The sequence below is a fragment of the Pelodiscus sinensis genome, chromosome 3 (assembly GCF_052426305.1).
Source record: "Pelodiscus sinensis isolate ZL-2025 chromosome 3, ASM5242630v1, whole genome shotgun sequence".
Lineage (NCBI taxonomy): Eukaryota > Metazoa > Chordata > Testudines > Trionychidae > Pelodiscus > Pelodiscus sinensis.
In genome coordinates, this window is record NC_143054.1 from 99,430,138 (window position 1) to 99,449,345 (window position 19,208).

The window sequence follows — 19,208 nt, forward strand, 5'->3', positions numbered from 1 at the left end:
GTTGGTCACATCATCCCACCACCTCAAGTTAGCTTGATGAAATGCGGAGACATCAGTATTGCTCTAAGCAATTTTTTATTCTACTAGACAAGCATCTCACATGCACTGACATTAGAGCACATCAAAAAATGACTTTTTACGTCGAATAAAGCACTAATCTGGTCTCCACAACATCAAACAGGAAGGTGAATCACCGAGTCAGGGAGATAAAGATCCAGAAAGGACTTAGTCCAACCTTGAACAACGAGATGTAAAATGGATGATGGGAAGCAAAGAAAAATAAATCTTTTTTAATCCATCACCTATAATGCAATGCTGTAGGGGTAGGAATTAACTGCATTTTTGTACCAGACAAATGCAGTTGCTTTCCTCTTTCTTGGACATTCAACTCTAACAGTTACTTAGCACATTTGCAAGGAAAGAAAAACTACATTTGTCAGATCTACTATTTTTCCTCTACCGTACTTTAAAAAATGAATATTGCACAAACGGTTATGGCAAAGAACATTAACATAAGTGTCTCTACAGGTATTATGGATTTCATCTCCTTTTCAACAGAATAGGAATACTAAGCTCAGCATTCTTGGAAAATGCAAACTCAGATAATATTCTGCCCTACTTAAATGTCACTCCCATGATTTCTGTTGAAAAGTAATACACAGATTAGATCACTAGATCAAAATAAAATATATTCATTCTCCCTTAATTACCATGATTAAATCTAGACACACAAGGCTGGTGAAGTAATATCTCTTACTGGACGAACATCTGTTGTTGAGAAAGATGGAAATACAAGATTAAACAGACCAATCAGCATAAATAGTTAGCATATATTAATTTAAGGGACGATCCAAGGTGAGTTATCTTGTACTTTGCTGTAGCACTCTTTAATACCTTCCTCAGACCTGAAGAAGAGCTCTGCAGCTTCAAAAATTTGTCCCTCACATCAACAGAATCTGGTCCAATAAAAGATATTACTTCACCCACATAGAGTCTCTAATATCTTCAAACCAAGACAGCTACAATATACAATATACTATGTGGGTTTGTCCCAGCCCTTCACACTCAATGGTTGATATTTTTAAAGCAACACATGACTGAAGTCAAACATATGCTTTAGCATTTGCAGGACAAAAGCCTAAAGAGAGACAAAAAGATAACGAGGCAAGTCCTAAGGTCCTTTCACAGAATTCTATTAAAGTCAACAGTACAGTACTGTCAATGGAACACTGAAAAGTCCTATGGAGAAAATAATATGTCATCAGATAGTGATTTTGTCGTAGTGCATATGCACAAAGGAAATGAAGTGAGGTTGCACAGACAATCTTACTTCTAGTATTTCCTAACCTTGAGTGTTTGACTTTGCAAGCATAATGCCTTTTATTTTTTGTAATTAGACACACACACACACACACACACACACACACACACACAGTCTATACAGAATATTTATTTGCATATCTCTATTCATTTATAGGAATATTCTACAAATATGGAATGTATGACAACCAGATTTTCTCAAAGCTCTTTGGTACATTTATTATAAGAATGATTCCTCACTTCAGGTATCTTAATGACATGGTATATTCTTTTCCCAATTTCAGTATCCGGAAAACAAAGTCATGTTTTATACCATACTTAATAACGAAGTTAGCCTCTTTTTTATATCGTCCAGAAAAGAGAGACCAAAGACAAATATTTGTGCAGGGCTTTTAAAAGGACTTTGCTTCTTCTTGTAATCCCCATGTATAGTCTGAGCACTTTATTCTAGTATTATGAATGTAATTTAACTCTGTTTGGCGCACACAAAGGTTTGCCATGAGAATCCTAACATCAGTAGAGTTCCTTTATGCATCGTGTGTACATAATCATTTTAAGTCCATGCACGTTTCAGTTTAGTTCCTTGGCATATATGTGTCTTTATTTTTCTAAGCATTTATTGGTTAGCCATTTTGGTAATTAAGTTGTCTGACTGCCATAATTTGCAGCGCTGGCCCTTAGGAGGCATTGATTTTGCTCCATCCCCTCCTGTCTCCACGGAAACCTCTTGCCTCTGATTTACAAGCTGGTACTTTAATAGGTTCCATTCCATTGCTGCACAACCAGTTTTAGATCCAGCAGTACACAGTATTTGATAATACTCAAAAGTACTTCTTCTGGAGAAGTAATAAATGCAAGATTGGACTTCTACAGAAAAACAAACCCTCAACATTTAGTTAGCAAGAGAGAAATATATCGATATCCATATGAACAGTGTTGATGTGATTCTCCAACTTATCAGTGGTGGGGTGGTGATAAAGCATGTGCCAAAAATAACGCAATTAAAATAGTAAATTATCAAAGCACTTGATTGTCTAACTTGCCCATCTGCTCCAGATCTACCCTGTGTAATGATCAGGTTGTATCTTGAACAAGGCAAAGAACAAAACTGTAAGTCCTTATCTGCGTGGTTTCACTCTGTAGTCTTTAAAGCATTTTTGTGATTACTGCATTTCCATTATTAGCAATAAAGGTTATATGTAATATTTATAACAAACGTCTACTTCTAACAATTGATGGAGCAACTTAAGTGGTAATGCAGTTGAAAATTATGTACAAACTTAGCTACAAATGACTTTTCATATTAAATTTTAAAAATTCAAAAAAGTTTTAACTTTTAAACTGAGAAAAAATGTTCTTTTAACAATGTTTTAACCCGGGTTGGGCAAAAGGGCCTCTGCAGGCCGGATTTGGCCTGCCAAGCGGGTATATCCAGCCTGAAGAGACCCTGCCACTCTCCCACCCCCAGGCTAATTAGTGCCCAGGGGACGGATGGAGCGCGCAAAGTTTCCTCGGCCCTGCTAGGAACACGTGGCACTTTGAAGCACCACGCACTCCTGACAGAGGGGAGAAAACTTCGCACGCTCTCCCACCCCCAGGTCCTGATTGGCCTGAGTGCGGGGAAGCGTGGGAAGTCTCCTCCCAGCCAGGGGCATGGGCACCTAGAGGGAAGGGGAGGGCAGGCGGGCAAAGGCGCTCCCCCACCCCCAGACCAGTCATGGTCTGGGGAACCCAGAAGTATCCTGGCTCTACCCCTTCTGCTCAAGGCCCCCACTCCTTCCAGTGTGGCCCAGGGCCACTTCAGAAATTTCTGAAGTGGTCCCAGGCAAAAAATTACTGCCCACCCCAATTTAGCTGCACAAATTTAATTTTTTTTAAAATCCAAAATAGTTTAATCTGAACTCATAGATAATAAAGTAGAGTACCAAATCTCTACCCGAGTCAATTCTAATACATGAGCTATTTAATTTGCCAACATAGGTCTACTAGGATGCAACAGATAATTCTGTTTTAAATATGTAAAATAGGTCTAATTTAAAAACTCAGTGTGCACATGCAAAATTTCAAGGTAAAATCTGTAAGAACAAATCATCTTCAAAAACAAAGTCTTAATTTCTATTAAAAGTTATATTAATAAATAAATAACCAATGAAAAAAACCTCTTAAATGTGCAAAATATGCTGAAACCGTTTTTGGTCCCAAATGTTGACAAATCATGAGTCAGCCCCTCCAAACACATGAATTTTATAAGAATGTTTTTTACTGTGCAAACACAAAATAAGAAAAATTCACTTTCAAAAAGAGTTCACAATCTAAAAGCACAGGAGACACAAAGGGCTCGTCTACATTGCCCCCTTTTCCGGAAGGGGCATGGTAATTTTTGAAATCGCAATAGGGAAATGCGCGGGGGATTTAAATATCCCCCGCGGCATTTAAATAAAAATGTCCGCCGCTTTTTTCCGGCTTTTAGAAAAGCCGGAAAAGAGCGTCTACACTGGCCCCGATCCTCCGGAAAAAAAGCCCTTTTCCGGAGGATCTTATTCCTACTTCGAAGTAGGAATAAGATCCTCCGGAAAAGGGCTTTTTTTCCGGAGGATCGGGGCCAGTGTAGACGCTCTTTTCCGGCTTTTCTAAAAGCCGGAAAAAAGCGGCGGACATTTTTATTTAAATGCCGCGGGGGATATTTAAATCCCCCGCGCATTTCCCTATTGCGATTTCAAAAATTACCATGCCCCTTCCGGAAAAGGGGCCAATGTAGACGTAGCCAAAGAGTTTAAGAGAAATAGGAACAGAGGTGTGAAATGATTTGCCCAAGGTCATATTGCAAGTCTGTGGCAGAAGGAGATGAAGGACCTAATCTCCTGAATCCGAGATCAGAGCCGTGTACAACACTGCCTTTCCAATTACTATATATGTTATCTGACTAGCCCATGAACATGCATGGTTTCATTAAAAGAGCATAGTCAAAAGGTATAGAGAAAAATGTGGAGCAAAAGAAATTCAGAAGAACTGTAACAAAAATATTACCATGGATTATTTTTAGAAAAATAAAATGCTGTACTCCAGAATGTCTGGCACTCTTGAATGTAACCAAGAGAGGTGTTTTGTTTTGGGTTTTTTTGCTCACCCATACCTCAGTAAGATGTAGAGTAGAACTTCAGAGTTATGAGAACCTCAGGATTGGAAGTGGTTTGTAACTCTGAAATGTTTGTACCTTGTAAACTTTTAAAAGAGCCATGTTTTGTTCCAACTGAACACTGACTTAATACAGCTTTGAAACTTTACTATAGAGAAGACAAGTGCTTTTAACCTTCTTAATTTAAATAAAATAAACACAGACTAGTCAGTTCCATAACTATGGGGTTCGTAAGTCTGAGGTTCTACTGTACTTTATTTTATAAAGTATAGTATGCTCTTCAGTATGTGCATCTCCTGTTGGAATTCTTCATATAGAACTGCAGTTCTATGGCACATGGAGTACAAAGCCAATACCTAGTTTAATTATATAGCAATAATCCGTGTATCCCAAAATGTTTTTACTTTAAAAAAGTCAGGTACCAGAAGTACAATGATTTGTGTAAATTTGGCAGGCCATTACGTGTTCAGCAATTGTTTATGGGCTGCTTTCGACAGGAGAACCTATTGATGTTCTAGAAGTATAAATCTTACATTTGTTTATTTTACACTTGTCTATCTAAACACTGGCTAACTCCTTTTACTCTTTGCATCTTTAATATATTATTTTGAAAACTGTGCTTTGGATGGTGCTTGTCCCCAGCTGTATTAGATTCTGGCTTTTGTTTCTCTTAAGAGAAAGAGAAAGAAAAATCGAAAATGCTGACAACTTTGCTTTCTTAATTGCAAAGCCAGCACAGCAGCAGGTGAGTACTAATTAAAGTTGCAGCTAACTGGCATGTGAATTTTCAAAACTGCTGTTTAAAATGATGCGGATGTACACGATACAATTTACCATTTTGTTCCCCATTTTACAGTTTTGGCATGAATACTTGCTGTTCAGTGAATTACAACAGTATTGTGACTACATGTTGGTCATGCTTGGTTGATATAGGTGATTTCACTGTTAGGTGCATGCTTTACATGTATGCTAATGACTGAAACTGAAACATCAATCACGTGGATAATAGGAGCCCAAAATACTAAACACAGAGGCATTTTGGAAGCACTTGACTTGGTGAGAGGTTCATTGAGCAGCATGTAATCTGGAACATTTTCTGTTTCCCCTCCAATCCCCATTTGGGGAAATATTCACTGTTTTCCTGAATTCTTTCTAGTGGATGACTGAATATAGATGTGAGTCTATCAGGATGGGGGCACCTCTTTTGGTAAGGCATCTTACTCAAGATATACAGTTCACAAAGGAGAAGCAATCAATCAGCTGTCCCAAAATGGTTGAATACAATTTCCCCTCTCCACTTGCAACACAAATGTCTGAGTGTAGCTGGACAGCGAGACCACAATGACACTGCCAAGGAGAGATGAAATCCAATGATATCACCCAACATGTGATGTTCTCTTAGGGGACAAACACCTAAGTCATCGGTCGGTCATTTGCCTGGCAGGGGACCAATAAAACAGCAATGATTGGTTCAGTAAGTGACATGTGGCTGAAAAAGGTAGATCAAAAAATAATCCCATGACCTCTACAATCAATAGAAAGACAGAGACATACTTCAGTAAGTTTAGAGAAATGGGCCTAGAGAACAGATCCTTAATCCCTCAAGTGAAACTTAAACCAGGCATATGTACTGCAACTGCCGCGAATGGTGAGCAAGATACTACTAAAAATAGCCTGAAGTTTTCCATGATTCTCTCTCATCACTCTGGACTAGGGCCCAACTCAAAGCCTGTTTTGTCAGTGACAGTCCATTGACTGCAATAGGCTTTGGATCAGGTCCTAGATGAAACGACATTGGCGTAGGCACCAACTTCGTGGGTGCTCTGGGGCAGGAGCACCCACTGGTAAAAATTAATGGATGCTTAGCACCCACTGACAGCCAAGCTCCTCCCCATGCTTCTTGTTCCTTGATAGCCTTGCAGATCAACTCCTCCCATACCCTCTAGGTGCTTCCGGAGCACTGCAAACAGCTGATTCTAAGCATTCTGGATGCTCCAGGAAGGAGAGGGGGACAGGGCACACTCAGGGGAAGAAGTGAGCAGGAGCTTGGAGGGCAAAGCAGCGGCAGGGCCTGAGGTAAAGAGGGTCAAGCATCCCCTGGATAGAGGGGAAGTTGGTACTATGGACACTGGTATTTGGTCCTGGTGAATTAAGTGGTGGAGACTCTAAACAAGTTCTTATTTTGATACAGCTGCTTATGCAAGATCCAGTCTTCCTCTGTGATCTGTCTTGCTTATGATTTGGCTTGAGAGAGAGGGCAAACATCAGAAAGAACTGCCTTTCAGTCAAGGTCACATGCAATACACTGACTATCACCACATGATTTTGCTGATTTAAAAAAAAAAGAGGATAAATGTTTGCAGATAGCTTTTTTGCACAGTTATATATTATCTTGTGATGCAACTAACACAGCTGGGACCTTGCAATATAACTTCACTGAAAAATTACCATGGTAGGAAGAATTCAAAGGGAAACTACAATATTCCTGGTTCTTGCTGAGAACTAGATAAGATGTGGTTGATATAGTTGAAGGGATTGATTACAGCTGTCACAGTAAAATAGAAAATTGGAGACCTTCCCCACTTGTGATAAATAGTGGACTGCAAACATAAGACATCAAGATCCTAAATGACAAGAATTTTTATACCCCCTCATACTGCAGGTTAATATTTTTATCTGGGGAAGATCAAGACAGACCAGTGAAGAAAAATGGTAGCTTTTAAGAGCATAAAATACATTTTATAAATATCTGCTGACAATTAAATGTGTTGTACACAAAGGATAGAAACATTATGTAAAATGAGCAATTCTTGGGGTATTGACCAGCTTTGTATGTAGAACATTTAGCACAATAGGTCCTGATCCCTGTTTATGGCCTCTAGATGCAACTACATGGTGATGACAATGAAGATAATGATGAAGAATTGTTGATAAGAAAAACATTAACACTATGTCTAACTGAGGAAAAGGACTCAAAGCAAACAAGAATATCATAGGAATAGAATTTAATTGGTTAACATAAAAAGTAATTTTTAAAAAAATCCTATATATTACCAACACTCTAAGGCTTTAATTTTAGAAGTGCAAACAGAGTGCTGCAGCAGCAGTGCTTTAAATTGAAAGTGTGGCCATGGCAATAGTGCTGAGAGCTCTCCCAGCACTCTAGGCAAACCACCTCCTCTAGGGTAGTAACTAACAGTCCTGGGAGTCTGTTTACCCTGGTGCTTTTCGGCATCATAACTTGTTGCACTCTGGAGAATGGGGGGAGTTCGCACCCTGAGCCAGAAGGTTGCAGCACAGTCAGGTGGCAGCATAGACAGCGCACAAAAATACTTTTAATCAACATCATCAACCTAAATCATCCGAGAGCTTGTAATCTTGATAATATAGTAGCATACATTCTGGTACACCTAGACATGAACTAAAATTATTAATTATTATTCAGCTGGCATGAATCAGCTGGCATGACCCCACACAGATGTATGAGCAAATGCACTATAATGATGTTTAATATACAGACATGGAGCCCTGAAATTTAATCAGATCCATGATTGCTTTTAAGTATGCATAATTTAATCTATTAGGATGAAAAAATGTGGTTCTGTCTCAGTCCTGTCTCTTTTCAAGAAAGTTCACAATCTGTGACCATAAGAATTTAGCATGCCAAGTATCAGCTGACTAAATTTTTCTATTCAATGTGGGTAAAGCAGACACATGGTAATCCACCAGCACTCACCAAAAAACTGAAATTTCCAGCCCTAGGAGCATCGTATCAGTGGAAGGAGGCTCGTCTCATCACACAGAGCAAACACCATCCCTCCTCTTGCTAGTAGCTTGGTTGGAGAAAGAGTAGTTTGTATAATTAGAGGAGCCCCTGGGCTAGTCTAACATGTTTATAGGGTATGGCTCTGCGTGCAGTGCAACTGATCAGAATCATGTGGCTATCTGTAGCACCTTCTTAAAAATGTGATAACAGAAAGTAATTAACAAAATAAAATGCAATAAATCAGAATAAGTTTATATAAGCAAGTCACTAGTTAGTATAAATTTTAAAATTATCTTTTTTTTGGGAGGGGGAGGAAGGGAGTTACAGGCAACCTGGCTTCCTTTGTTGGTAAGATTATAGATCCTAAAATGGTGCACTCTACTTTTTCACTATCCATTGCCCTGTTATTTTGTTCTCTTCCCAAGTTAGGGGCAATGAATTTCTTCAACGTGAAACTATATGATCTGATCTTGACAGTGCAGTCCATTTTTCCCTAAATCTACCACAAATTCACAGTTATATGGAAAAAATTAAAAGATCTTAAAGCAGGTCTAATTATAACTTTACCAATCTACTTTGTTTAGATTCACAGCCCTTCCCTCTCATAAGCTCTCCAGGCATTGGAATTTAAAGATTTTACTTGCAGAGAGCAGGACTCCTATAATGTGCTATTACACCAGCTCACAAGAATAGGATAAGCATAGTGGAGGATAACAGGAGAAGGATAACTGTATATGGAAAGAAACCTAGCACACTTTGGATTAGAAGCACAAGAGTCAGCCCAACTGAGAAAGCGATTTTGATAGTGTTCCAATTTTCTTTTTGGGGAACCAGGTGACTTTTCAGTAAGAATATTCGTTACATTATGTTTCAGTGAATGATTCAGAGGCTGTTTCTCAATAGTTCCATACTAGAACAATAACTCAGGAGCAATGAATGGCCACACTGGGTCAGATTAGGGATGCCAGTGATTAACCAGGGCTTGTGTATCTTACCAGGTGATGATTACTGGTTACCTGTAAACCAGTGACCTGGCTAGCCTAGCCAGCTCCCCACCCATGGTCCAAGCAGCTTCCTGCCCACCCACAGCATGGTGGGACCAGCCCAAGCAGCTCCCCACCTACCTCCAGACAGAGCAGCTCTCCATCCATAACAGGGGTAGGGCCCCCACTCACCCCTATTTAAGAGGTTCACTATAATGTTTAACCTGTTAGCTGATTAAACAGGATTTTACATCCCTAGGTTAGATCAGCAGTCCAACTAGCCCTCTATCATGTCTCCCACCGTGGTGAGTACCACAGCTTCAGGGGGGTGGATGCCAAAAAGAGAAATTTGGAGAGAGCCACCCAGGTTAAGGCACCTGTATACAAATACAAGGAGTATGGGTAATAAGCAGGAAGAACTTGAAGTGCAAATAAAACACAACTAGTACATTGTTGGTATCACAGAGCTTTGGTGAGATAATACACACGATTGGAATATTGGTATAGAAGGGTACATCTTACTCAGGAAGGATAGGTGGGAAAACAGGAAGGAGGTGTTGCCTTATATATATAGAATGTATACACTTGGACTGAGGTAGAGATGGACATAGGAGACAGATTTGTTGAGAGTCTCTGGGTTAGGTTAAAAGGGGTAAAAAACAAGGGTGGTGTCATGCTAGGAGTTTACTACAGACCACCTACCCAGGCAGAAGAGGTGGATGAGGCTTTTATTTTTTTAAAAAAAAAAAAAGCCGATAGAGGAGATATCTGAACCCCAAGTTGTCTTTGAAAAATCATGGAAGTTGGGAGAGATTCCAGAAGACTGGAAAAGGGCAAATATAGTGTCCATCTATAAAAAGGGAAGTAAGAACAACCCAGGAAACTACAGACCAGTCAATTTAACTTTTATGCCAGGAAAGATAATGGAGCAAGTAATTAAGGAATTAATCTGCAAACATCTGGAAGAAAATAGGTGACAGGTAACAGCCAGCATGGATTTGTAAAGAACAAATTATGTCAATCCAAGCTGACAGCTTTTTTGATAGGATAACAAGTCTTGTGGATAAGGGAGAATACTTATCCACGTGGAATACTTAGACTTTAGTAAAGCACTTGATACGGTCTCATATGATCTTATTGATAAACTAGGCAAATACAACTTAGATGAAGCTACTGTAAGGTGGGTGCAAAACTGGCTGGATAACTGTTCTCAGAGAGTAGTTATTAACAGTTCTCAATCCTGCTGGAAAGGCATAACAAGTGGGACTCCACAGGGGTCTGTTTGGGGACCGGTTCTGTTCAATATTCATCAACAACAATTTACATGATGGCATAGAGAGTAGAATTATTAAATTTGCAGATGATACCAAGCTGGGAGAGATTGCAACTGCTTTGGAGGATAGGGTCATAATTCCAAATGATCTATACAAACTGGAGAAATTGTCTGAGGAAAATAGGATGAAGTTTAATAAGGAAAAATGCAAAGTACTCCACTTAGAAAAGAACAATCGATTTCTCACATACAGAATGGGAAGTGATTGTTTAGGAAGGAGTACGGCAGAAAGGGATCTAGGAGTTATATTGGACCACAAGCTAAATATGAGTCAACAGTGTGACTCTGTTACAAAAAAAACAAATGTCATTCTGGGATGAATTAACATGAGTGTTGTGAGCAAGATACGAGAAGTCATTCTTCCGCTCTACTCTGTGCTGATTTGGCCTCAATTGAAGTATCGTGTCCAGTTCTGGGCACCTCATTTCAAGAAAGACGTGGAAAAACTGGAGAAGATCCAGAGAAGAGCAACAAGAATGATTAAAGGTCTAGAGAACATGAGCTATGATGGCAGACTGAAAGAATTGGGCTTGTTTAGTTTGGAAAGGAGAAGACTGAAAGGGGACGTGACAGTGGTTTTCAAATATCTAAAAGGGTGTCACAAGGAGGAGGGAGAAAAATTCTTCTCTTTGGTCTCTGAGGATAGAACAAGAAGCAATGGGCTTAAACTGCAGCAGGTTTAGGTTGGACATTAGGAAGAACTTCCTAACTGTCAGGGTGGTTAAACACTGGAATAAATTGCCTATGGGTGTGGTGGAATCACCTCTTTGGAGATATTTAAGAGCAGGTTAGATAGATATCTATCAGGGATGATCTAGATGCTGCCTGGTCTCAAGGTCCCTTCCAGTTCTAGTATTTTATGATTCCCTTCTCAGTTTCTAGCTCTCAGAGGATTAGGGTTGTCGATGGGCCATGAGTGAACCCAATCCTATGCCTTCTGCTTGAGTGAGGCCCCTCCCCTTCTGTGTCTATTGGAGCCTATCCCCTCCCTGCCACAGTGGCCACTGCTATCCCCTGCCCAGCCATCCACCCCACTGTGGCTGCTGGCCCCTTCGCCAGATAGCACTGCCCCAGAGAGGACTGCCAGGCGGCACAGCCCCAGCTTTGCCCAGCTCTGGAGTTCCAGAGAGGAGTGCCGGGAGACACGGCCCCAACCTCCTCCAGCGAGCCAGAGGAATGACAGGCAGCATGGCTCCAGTCTCCTCTGGCCACAGCATGCCAGAGAGGAGTGCTGGGCAGAGTGAGTTCAGCCTCCCCAACTTCAGAGAAGAGAGCCAGGTGGTACAGCCCCAGTCTCTCCAGGCCATACCTAGCACCCCAAATCCTGGTCATGAGCCCCTCCTCCCCCCACCACAACACACACATAGCCAAGCTGACAGCCCCAGAGGCCAGAGTGGGACAGGCAGCATGGCATGGCCCCTGGACTTCCTACTCCAGTCTTTGGCATGGGAACAGCAAGCCTAGACTCTGCAGAAGTAGAGATGGGGTCATGTGAAGCAGTTTGGAAAGGCAAAGCCATCCCCTGCCTATGATACTCTCTACTCATGGGCAATGTTCACTAACTTTTTTCCACCCATAAACAGAATACATTTTGTTATGTACACCAAGGCATGTGCAGATGTACACCGCCCAAAGAAACACATGTTGCCAGTTGTAGGTGGTTTGGGTACTCTGCTAATCAGTTGGGAAGCATTTGAGCACCCAAGAGCTCAGTGTATAGGGAACACTGCCAATCGGGTCATTCCAAGCATGGAGTTACATCCCTGACCCTCTTAGCTAATGGCCACCCATGAATTCATCCATGAATTTATCTAATTCTTTTTTGAACTTAGTTATACTGTAGATATTGGTCAGCTATTCACACAAGCTCATTTTGGAATGGTCCAAGATGGAACACTAGGACTAGTGCTGTAAACTGTCCCCCTCTCCCTGAGAGATGTGTAAACAAAGTTGTAGTGAGGAAGAGACAAAAAACTGTAAGCAACTTCAGACAAGGAGTGTGTCCTCCAATAGGCCTGTACAGCATGCAGCATTTTTAGGTGCTGCTATACTACAATCAAATGCAATGAAACTATTTAGTTTCCAATTAAATACCTATCCTTCTTTAGAGTAATATTTCAGGCCTCTACCCAGAACCACTGATGCAGATGCTTAACTTTACATGGGAGTAGCTCCGTTGAAGCCAATGAAATATACATGTAAAATAAAACAAATTCAAAAGTCCTTGTAGGACCTAAATTGTTACAGGAAAGCACTGTTTACAGTGGAAGCTTTGATAAAAGAGGAGAGCTATTTAACTTTAAGCTAGACGATACTATTGTGATCATCTAGTCTGGTCTTCTGCATAACACAGGATGCCAGACTTCCCTGAATTAATTGCTGTCTCACAGATGAGATGCAGAAAATGAACCAGTTGTGTGATAGTTCTATAAGCGTTACATTGTATGTGGTATATTCAGGTGCTAGTTTAGGCCCTGATTCTCCAAGCACTTCTGAATATGCTTAACTTCATGCATATGTTCCATTTGCTGCAACAGTGCTCTTCGCAAATGTAAAGATAAGCACGTGCCGGTGCTTGCTGAGTAGTCCTATGTCCAGTGTTATACAGGAGGTCCCTGATAAAAGATAACACTGTGATGAGTAGGAATCTCTTGGTAGCTTAGTCACACTGAAAAAAGTCCTTAAATCCCAATAAACAAAACCCAGGTAGAAACTGAGAGCTTGTCTACACATAGGGTTGCCAGGTGTCTGGTATTCACCCGGACAGACCGGTATTTTTGGCTCCTGTCAGGTAAAAAAATTTAGCGAATACCAGACACCCAAGATGTCCGGTATTTTCTGAATTTTTCCCCAGCTAGGAGGTGAAAATGCCAGGCACCTGGCAACCCTACAAACACTCAGCACCTGGCCTCCCCCCCACCCCCAACACCCCAGCCCCCCGACCCCAGCCCCCATGCTTACCTGGTTCCCCAAGGCTGCTGGCACAAAATGGCTGCTGGCCAAAAGACACCCCCCCCCCCAACTAAATTTTTTCCCGGCTTTTTTTTTGGGGGGGGGGGGGGGGAAGAGGGGGCATGTTCGGCATTTTTGTTTCAACCATCTGACAACCCTATCTACACAGTAGATGTGATTTCCAAAGTACAGTCACATACTGCATATTAATTGGTCTGTGCTGATGTGCTTTCTTGTAGTACTGTTTGAAACTTGTTAAAGTGTACCAAGGAACCTTTAGTGCATACCAGCAGTCCCTAAAGGTGCCCTATTTCACTTTAACAAAGCACTGTTTCAAATAGAACTATGTTACAGTGCACCAGCAGGGTCTACTTCGGGGTGGGCAAAAGGGCCTCCACAGGCTGGATTTGGCCCACCAACCAGGTTCATCTGGCCTGCAGAGACCCTGCTGCTCCCCTATCCCCAGAACTATTAGGCTTTGTAGTGCCATGCGCTCCTAGCAGGGCAGAAGGAAGCTTTGCATGCTGCCCCCACCCCCAGCCCTGATTGGCCTGGGGGTGGGAGGAGTGCACAAAGTTCTCTCCACCCTACCCCTAGGATTACCAGGTAGATCCCCCAAAATACCAGACACACTTGCCGGGGGCGCGCGGGGGGGGGGGTGGAGGGGAAGGAACCAGCCGGGAGGGGGCGGGGCTGGCCGAGAGGAAGGGGGCGGGGCTGCGGTGGGTCAGGGGCCACAGGGCTGGCTGGGAGAAAGGGGAGGTGGGAAGCAGAGCTGGGGCGGGATCTAGGGCCGGGAGGGCTTGATGGGATGGGGGGGCCGAGGAAGGGGGGCGGGAAGCAGAGCAGGCGGTGGGGGGGAAGAGGGAGGTGCAGCCACTGTCCGCAGCCGAAGTCCAACAGACCGCACCCCCGGCAGGCACTCTCTCTAGTTGCTAGTAGATGCCAGGCGGGGGCAGTGGGAGTGGCCCCCCCTGCTTCTGCACACAGCCAGAGGCTCCCAGCTGCAAGGTGGGGCCGCAATCGGCGCTGGAGCTTCTGGTTGTGGGCAGAATCCGGGCTGGGGGAGTGGCTGGGAGTCCTATCCACTGCTCCCGCCCCAGCCAGCTTTTGCATGTGACCACAGAGCTCCCAGTGCCAATCACGCCCCGCCTACCAGTCACTCCCACGCCCCCGCCAGGATTCCATCCAGCACCCAGCCGGAAATTCAGAAAATACCGGATATTGCACATGTCCGGTATTTTCTGAATTTTTCTACTGGACAGAGGGCACAAATACCCGACTGTCCAGTAGAAAACTGGACACCTGGCAACCCTACCCTACCCCAGCCTTGCCAGGAGCGTGCAGCACTTAGAAGTGCCGTGCGCTCCTAGCAGGGCAGGAGGAGGCTTTGCATACTCCCCCATCCCCAGGCCAATCAGGATCTGAGGGCAGGGGGCGTGAGCACAGTTTCCTCCGCCCTACCTGGAGTGCTGCGTGCTTGGGCCGGGCAGGAAGAGACTTTGCATGTCGTCCCCCCCAGGCCCTGATTGGCTTGGGGTGGGAGAGCACAGAAGTCTCTTTCCACCATCAGGGGCACGGGTGCTTAGTGGAGGGGAGGAGGAGGTTGGGGGATTCCCACCCCCAGAGCAATCATGGTCTGTGGGTGGGGAAGCCTGAGGCATCCTGGCCCCGCCCCTTCCTGTTGAGGCCCTGCCCCATTTAAAAAAAAAAAAAGATTGCCCATGCCTGGCTTACATGGACCAATCAATTCATATGTGAATGTTCTTTGGAAATCACACCTCTATAGAGTGCATTAATCCATACCCAAGTCCTCACTTCACAAATTACACAAACATGAGGAGGTTTGTTAAACAGAAATTAAAAGGCACAGTGACTAGAGCCAAATCCCTGAAAGCTGCATGGAAACTTTTTAAAGACACCATAATAGAGGCCCAACTTAAATGGATACCCCAAATTAAAAAATATAGCAAGAGACCTAAAAAAGAGTCACCGTGGCTTAACCACCATGTAAAAGAAGCAGTGAGGGACAAAAAGGTATCTTTTAAGAAGTGGAAGTCCAATCCTAGTGAGATAAATAGAAAGGAACATAAACACTGTCAAATCAAGTGTAAACATGTAATAAGAAAAGCAAAAAAAGATTTTGAGGAACAGCTAGCCAAAAACTCAAAAAGAAATAACAAAATGTTTTTTAAGTACATTAGAAGCAGGAAGCCTGCTAAAAAGCCTGTGGGTCCCCTAGATGATCGAGCTATAAAAGGAGCAATCAAGGACGATAAAGCCATTGCAGAGAAACTAAATGATTTCTTTGCTTCAGTCTTCACGGCTGAGGATGTTGGGGAGATTCCTGAATCTGCACCGTCCTTTGTGGGTGATGAATCTGAGGAACTCTTCCAGATTGAAGTGTCATTAGAGGAGGTTTTGGAACAAATAGAAAAACTTAATGTTAACAAATCTCCGGGACCGGATGGCATTCATCCAAGGGTTCTAAAAGAACTTAAATGGGAAATTGCTGAGCTATTATCTGTGGTTTGTAACCTATCCTTTAAATCGGCTACCGTACCTAATGACTGGAAGGTAGCCAACGTGACACCTATATTTAAAAAGGGCTCTAGAGGCGATCCTGGCAATTACAGACCGGTAAGTCTAACTTCAGTACCGGGCAAATTAGTCGAAACAATAGTAAAGAATAAAATTGTGAATCATGTAGAAGAACATAATTTGTTGGACAAAAGTCAACATGGTTTCTGTACAGGGAAATCCTGTCTTACTAATCTATTAGAGTTCTTTGAAGGGGTTAACAAACATGCGGACAAGGGGGATCCAGTAGATATAGTATACTTGGATTTTCAGAAAGCCTTTGACAAGGTCCCTCACCAAAGGCTCTTGTGTAAATTACATGGCCATGGGATAAGAGGGATGGTCCTTTCTTGGATTGAGAACTGGCTAAAAGACAGGAAACAAAGGGTAGGAATAAATGGTAAATTTTCAGATTGGAGAGGGGTAACTAAGTGGTGTACCCCAAGGGTCAGTCCTGGGACCAATCCTTTTCAACTTATTCATAAATGATCTGGAGAAAGGGGTAAGCAGTGAGGTAGTAAAGTTTGCAGATGATACCAAACTGTTTAGGATAGTCAAGACAGAAGCAGACTGTGAGGGACTCCAAGAAGATCTCACCAAACTGAGTGATTGGGCAACAAAATGGCAAATGAAATTTAATGTGGATAAGTGTAAAGTAATGCACATTGGGAAAAATAACCCCAACTATACGTACAGTATGATGGGGGCTAATTTGGCTATGACAAATCAGGAAAGAGATCTTGGAGTTATCGTGGACAGTTCTCTGAAAACTTCCACACAGTGTGCAGCGGCGGTCAAAAAGGCAAATAGGATGCTATGAATTATTAGGAAAGGGATAGAAAATAAGACCCAGAACATCTTACTGCCCCTGTATAAAACTATGGTACGCCCACATCTTGAATACTGTGTACAGATGTGGTCTCCTCACCTCAAAAAAGATATTTTGGCCTTGGAAAGGGTTCAGAAAAGGGCAACTAAAATGATTAGGGGTTTGGAACGGGTCCCATATGAGGAGAGGTTAAAGCGACTGGGACTTTTCAGTTTAGAAAAGAGGAGACTGAGGGGGGATATGATAGAGGTCTATAAAATCATGAGTGGTGTGGAGAGGGCTGATAAAGAAAAGTTATTTATTAGTTCCCATAATAGAAGAACTAGAGGACACCAAATGAAATTAATGGGTAGCAGGTTTAAAACTAATAAAAGGAAGTTCTTCTTCACACAGCGTGTTGTCAACCTGTGGAACTCCTTGCCAGAGGAGGCGGTGAAGGCTAGGACTATAATAGAGTTTAAAGAGAAGCTGGATAAATTCATGGAGGTTAGGTCCATAAAAGGCTATTAGCCAGGGGATAAAATGGTGTCCTTGGTCTCTGTTTGTCAGAGGCTGGAGAGGGATGGCAGGAGACAAATGGCTTGATCATTGTCTTCGGTCAACCCTCTCTGGGGTACCTGGTGCTGGCCACTGTCGGTAGACAGGATACTGGGCTAGATGGACCTTTGGTCTGACCCAGTACGGCCGTTCTTATGTTCTTATGTATGATACTACTAAACTGGTTATTTTTGTTGTAAAAAGGTTATTCGCTGAAAACATGATTTACTGTAACATAGTTTAGTTGCAGTGTAACAGGACAAATATTCACAAGTCATGCCAAGATACTGATCTAAGTAAGCGCTCAGAACTCCACAAGCAAAATGTATTAGTTTTGCTTTGTTGTGGAACTACCAAACAGCAGTATTGTAATAAGTAACTGAAGAACATAGGTAAAAATCATTACAATTTTTCAGCAGTCATATGGTAGACTTTACAATGTTTGCAAATATTTTGTGCCCCTATATCAACATCCTATTTCATGCAACTTTTTAATCCAGAAGAATAAGTAAAGGTTAAAGCAAGGAACATAGGGTTTTGAGCAGGCCCTTAGACATTGAAGAACAGCTTTTGTAAGTATCTACTAAATTGTCAAAATGAGTGGAATTCTTCCTGTCAAAAAAACAGACTAAAACTATTTGAGGCGAAAGGACAGATTGATATGAAAAAGGCTACTGAAGTTTAAAAAACAAAAACAAAAACACCATAAACATTCAATAATGTATGATTTTAAATAGCTATTATTTTTATATAAATAAAATGTTGGTAAAATAAATAATGGCTTTAATGTATAATACAATGTTAATATTTGTATGTAAAAGCATTTTACAGAGGAAAGGTATTAGATATATTTAATAAATGCTCAAAATAGCTAAAGAATATTGCACACTATAATTTAACACATTTTGAATGAAGAGAAAAATCCCCAAACTTTTGCTCTCTCTCTCAGCTGCTTCTATTGCAGTAATTTCCCCCTCTACATAAAACAAGTACAAGAGGTTCTAAATCTGCTTAAGAAGAGTCCATCAGTTAGCTGTTTTTTTAACTACACTGTGCTTTGTAATGCTGCACCAGGTCTCAAACTTACTGTCTTCTAGCAGCTGATCCAGGTTGGCGTCTTCCATCCCACTGTCTCCTCTAAACAAAATGTTAGAAAATGATGTTTGTGTTTATATTCCTCTTCTCCTTTCTCACCCTTCTCTCTAAGCCAGGCAAGCTACCGGGAATAACAAGTGAAGACTGATTAATCATCCTAAGTATTGTCTCCTACACAGCTTGAAGGTCAGCCAGGGTAAAAGCAAAGGGTGACAAGACATACAACTCTACACCCCACTGTTTTCAAATAGCCACCTTGTTCACTGAACCAAGCTCAAACCAAGAAAAAGCTCTTTTCAAAATATGCACTAAGGCTCAAATTGAAGGTGGGGGGAAGCCTGGTTGAGACACAGTTGCTAAACCATCAACTCGACATAAGGAGCAGTGAAAGAAACCTCATGTGGGGCCCCTAACAACAAGCTTGATAGTGTAATAAAAAAAAAGTACACATTTTAGTGCAGGTTTTTAAGGAGTTCTGTCTATACACACAGCAGTTGGTGACTGTGTGATCTGCTCTATCTTTGTGCTCGTTAAAAGCCTCTGCAACAATTCACTGGTTTTATAGTTTGGCTTGTCAAGGAGACGATGACTGGCCACATCTTTTTGTTAGCTATTGGCATGTGTGCTCTAAGCACGTTGCAGGGTCTGAGGCCCATGATAAAATGAAGTGCAGCAGC

General features: G+C 42.1%; 1 protein-coding gene across 13 annotated transcripts in view; it reads right to left on the reverse strand.

Annotated features, from left to right (window-relative positions):
* The window catches only part of MAP7 (microtubule associated protein 7), a 193,305-nt gene that overhangs the window by 106,724 nt on the left and 67,373 nt on the right, over nucleotides 1–19,208 (reverse strand). The window contains exon 1 of one of the 13 annotated variants that reach the window (XM_089777274.1): nucleotides 18,524–18,637. The exons of the other annotated variants lie outside the window; for them this stretch is intronic. Within the exon in view, the coding sequence (XP_089633400.1) occupies nucleotides 18,524–18,560 (37 nt within the window). The 5' untranslated portion in view covers nucleotides 18,561–18,637. Of the gene's footprint in view, nucleotides 1–18,523; nucleotides 18,638–19,208 lie in introns of those variants that run through there. 13 annotated transcript variants of the gene reach the window in all.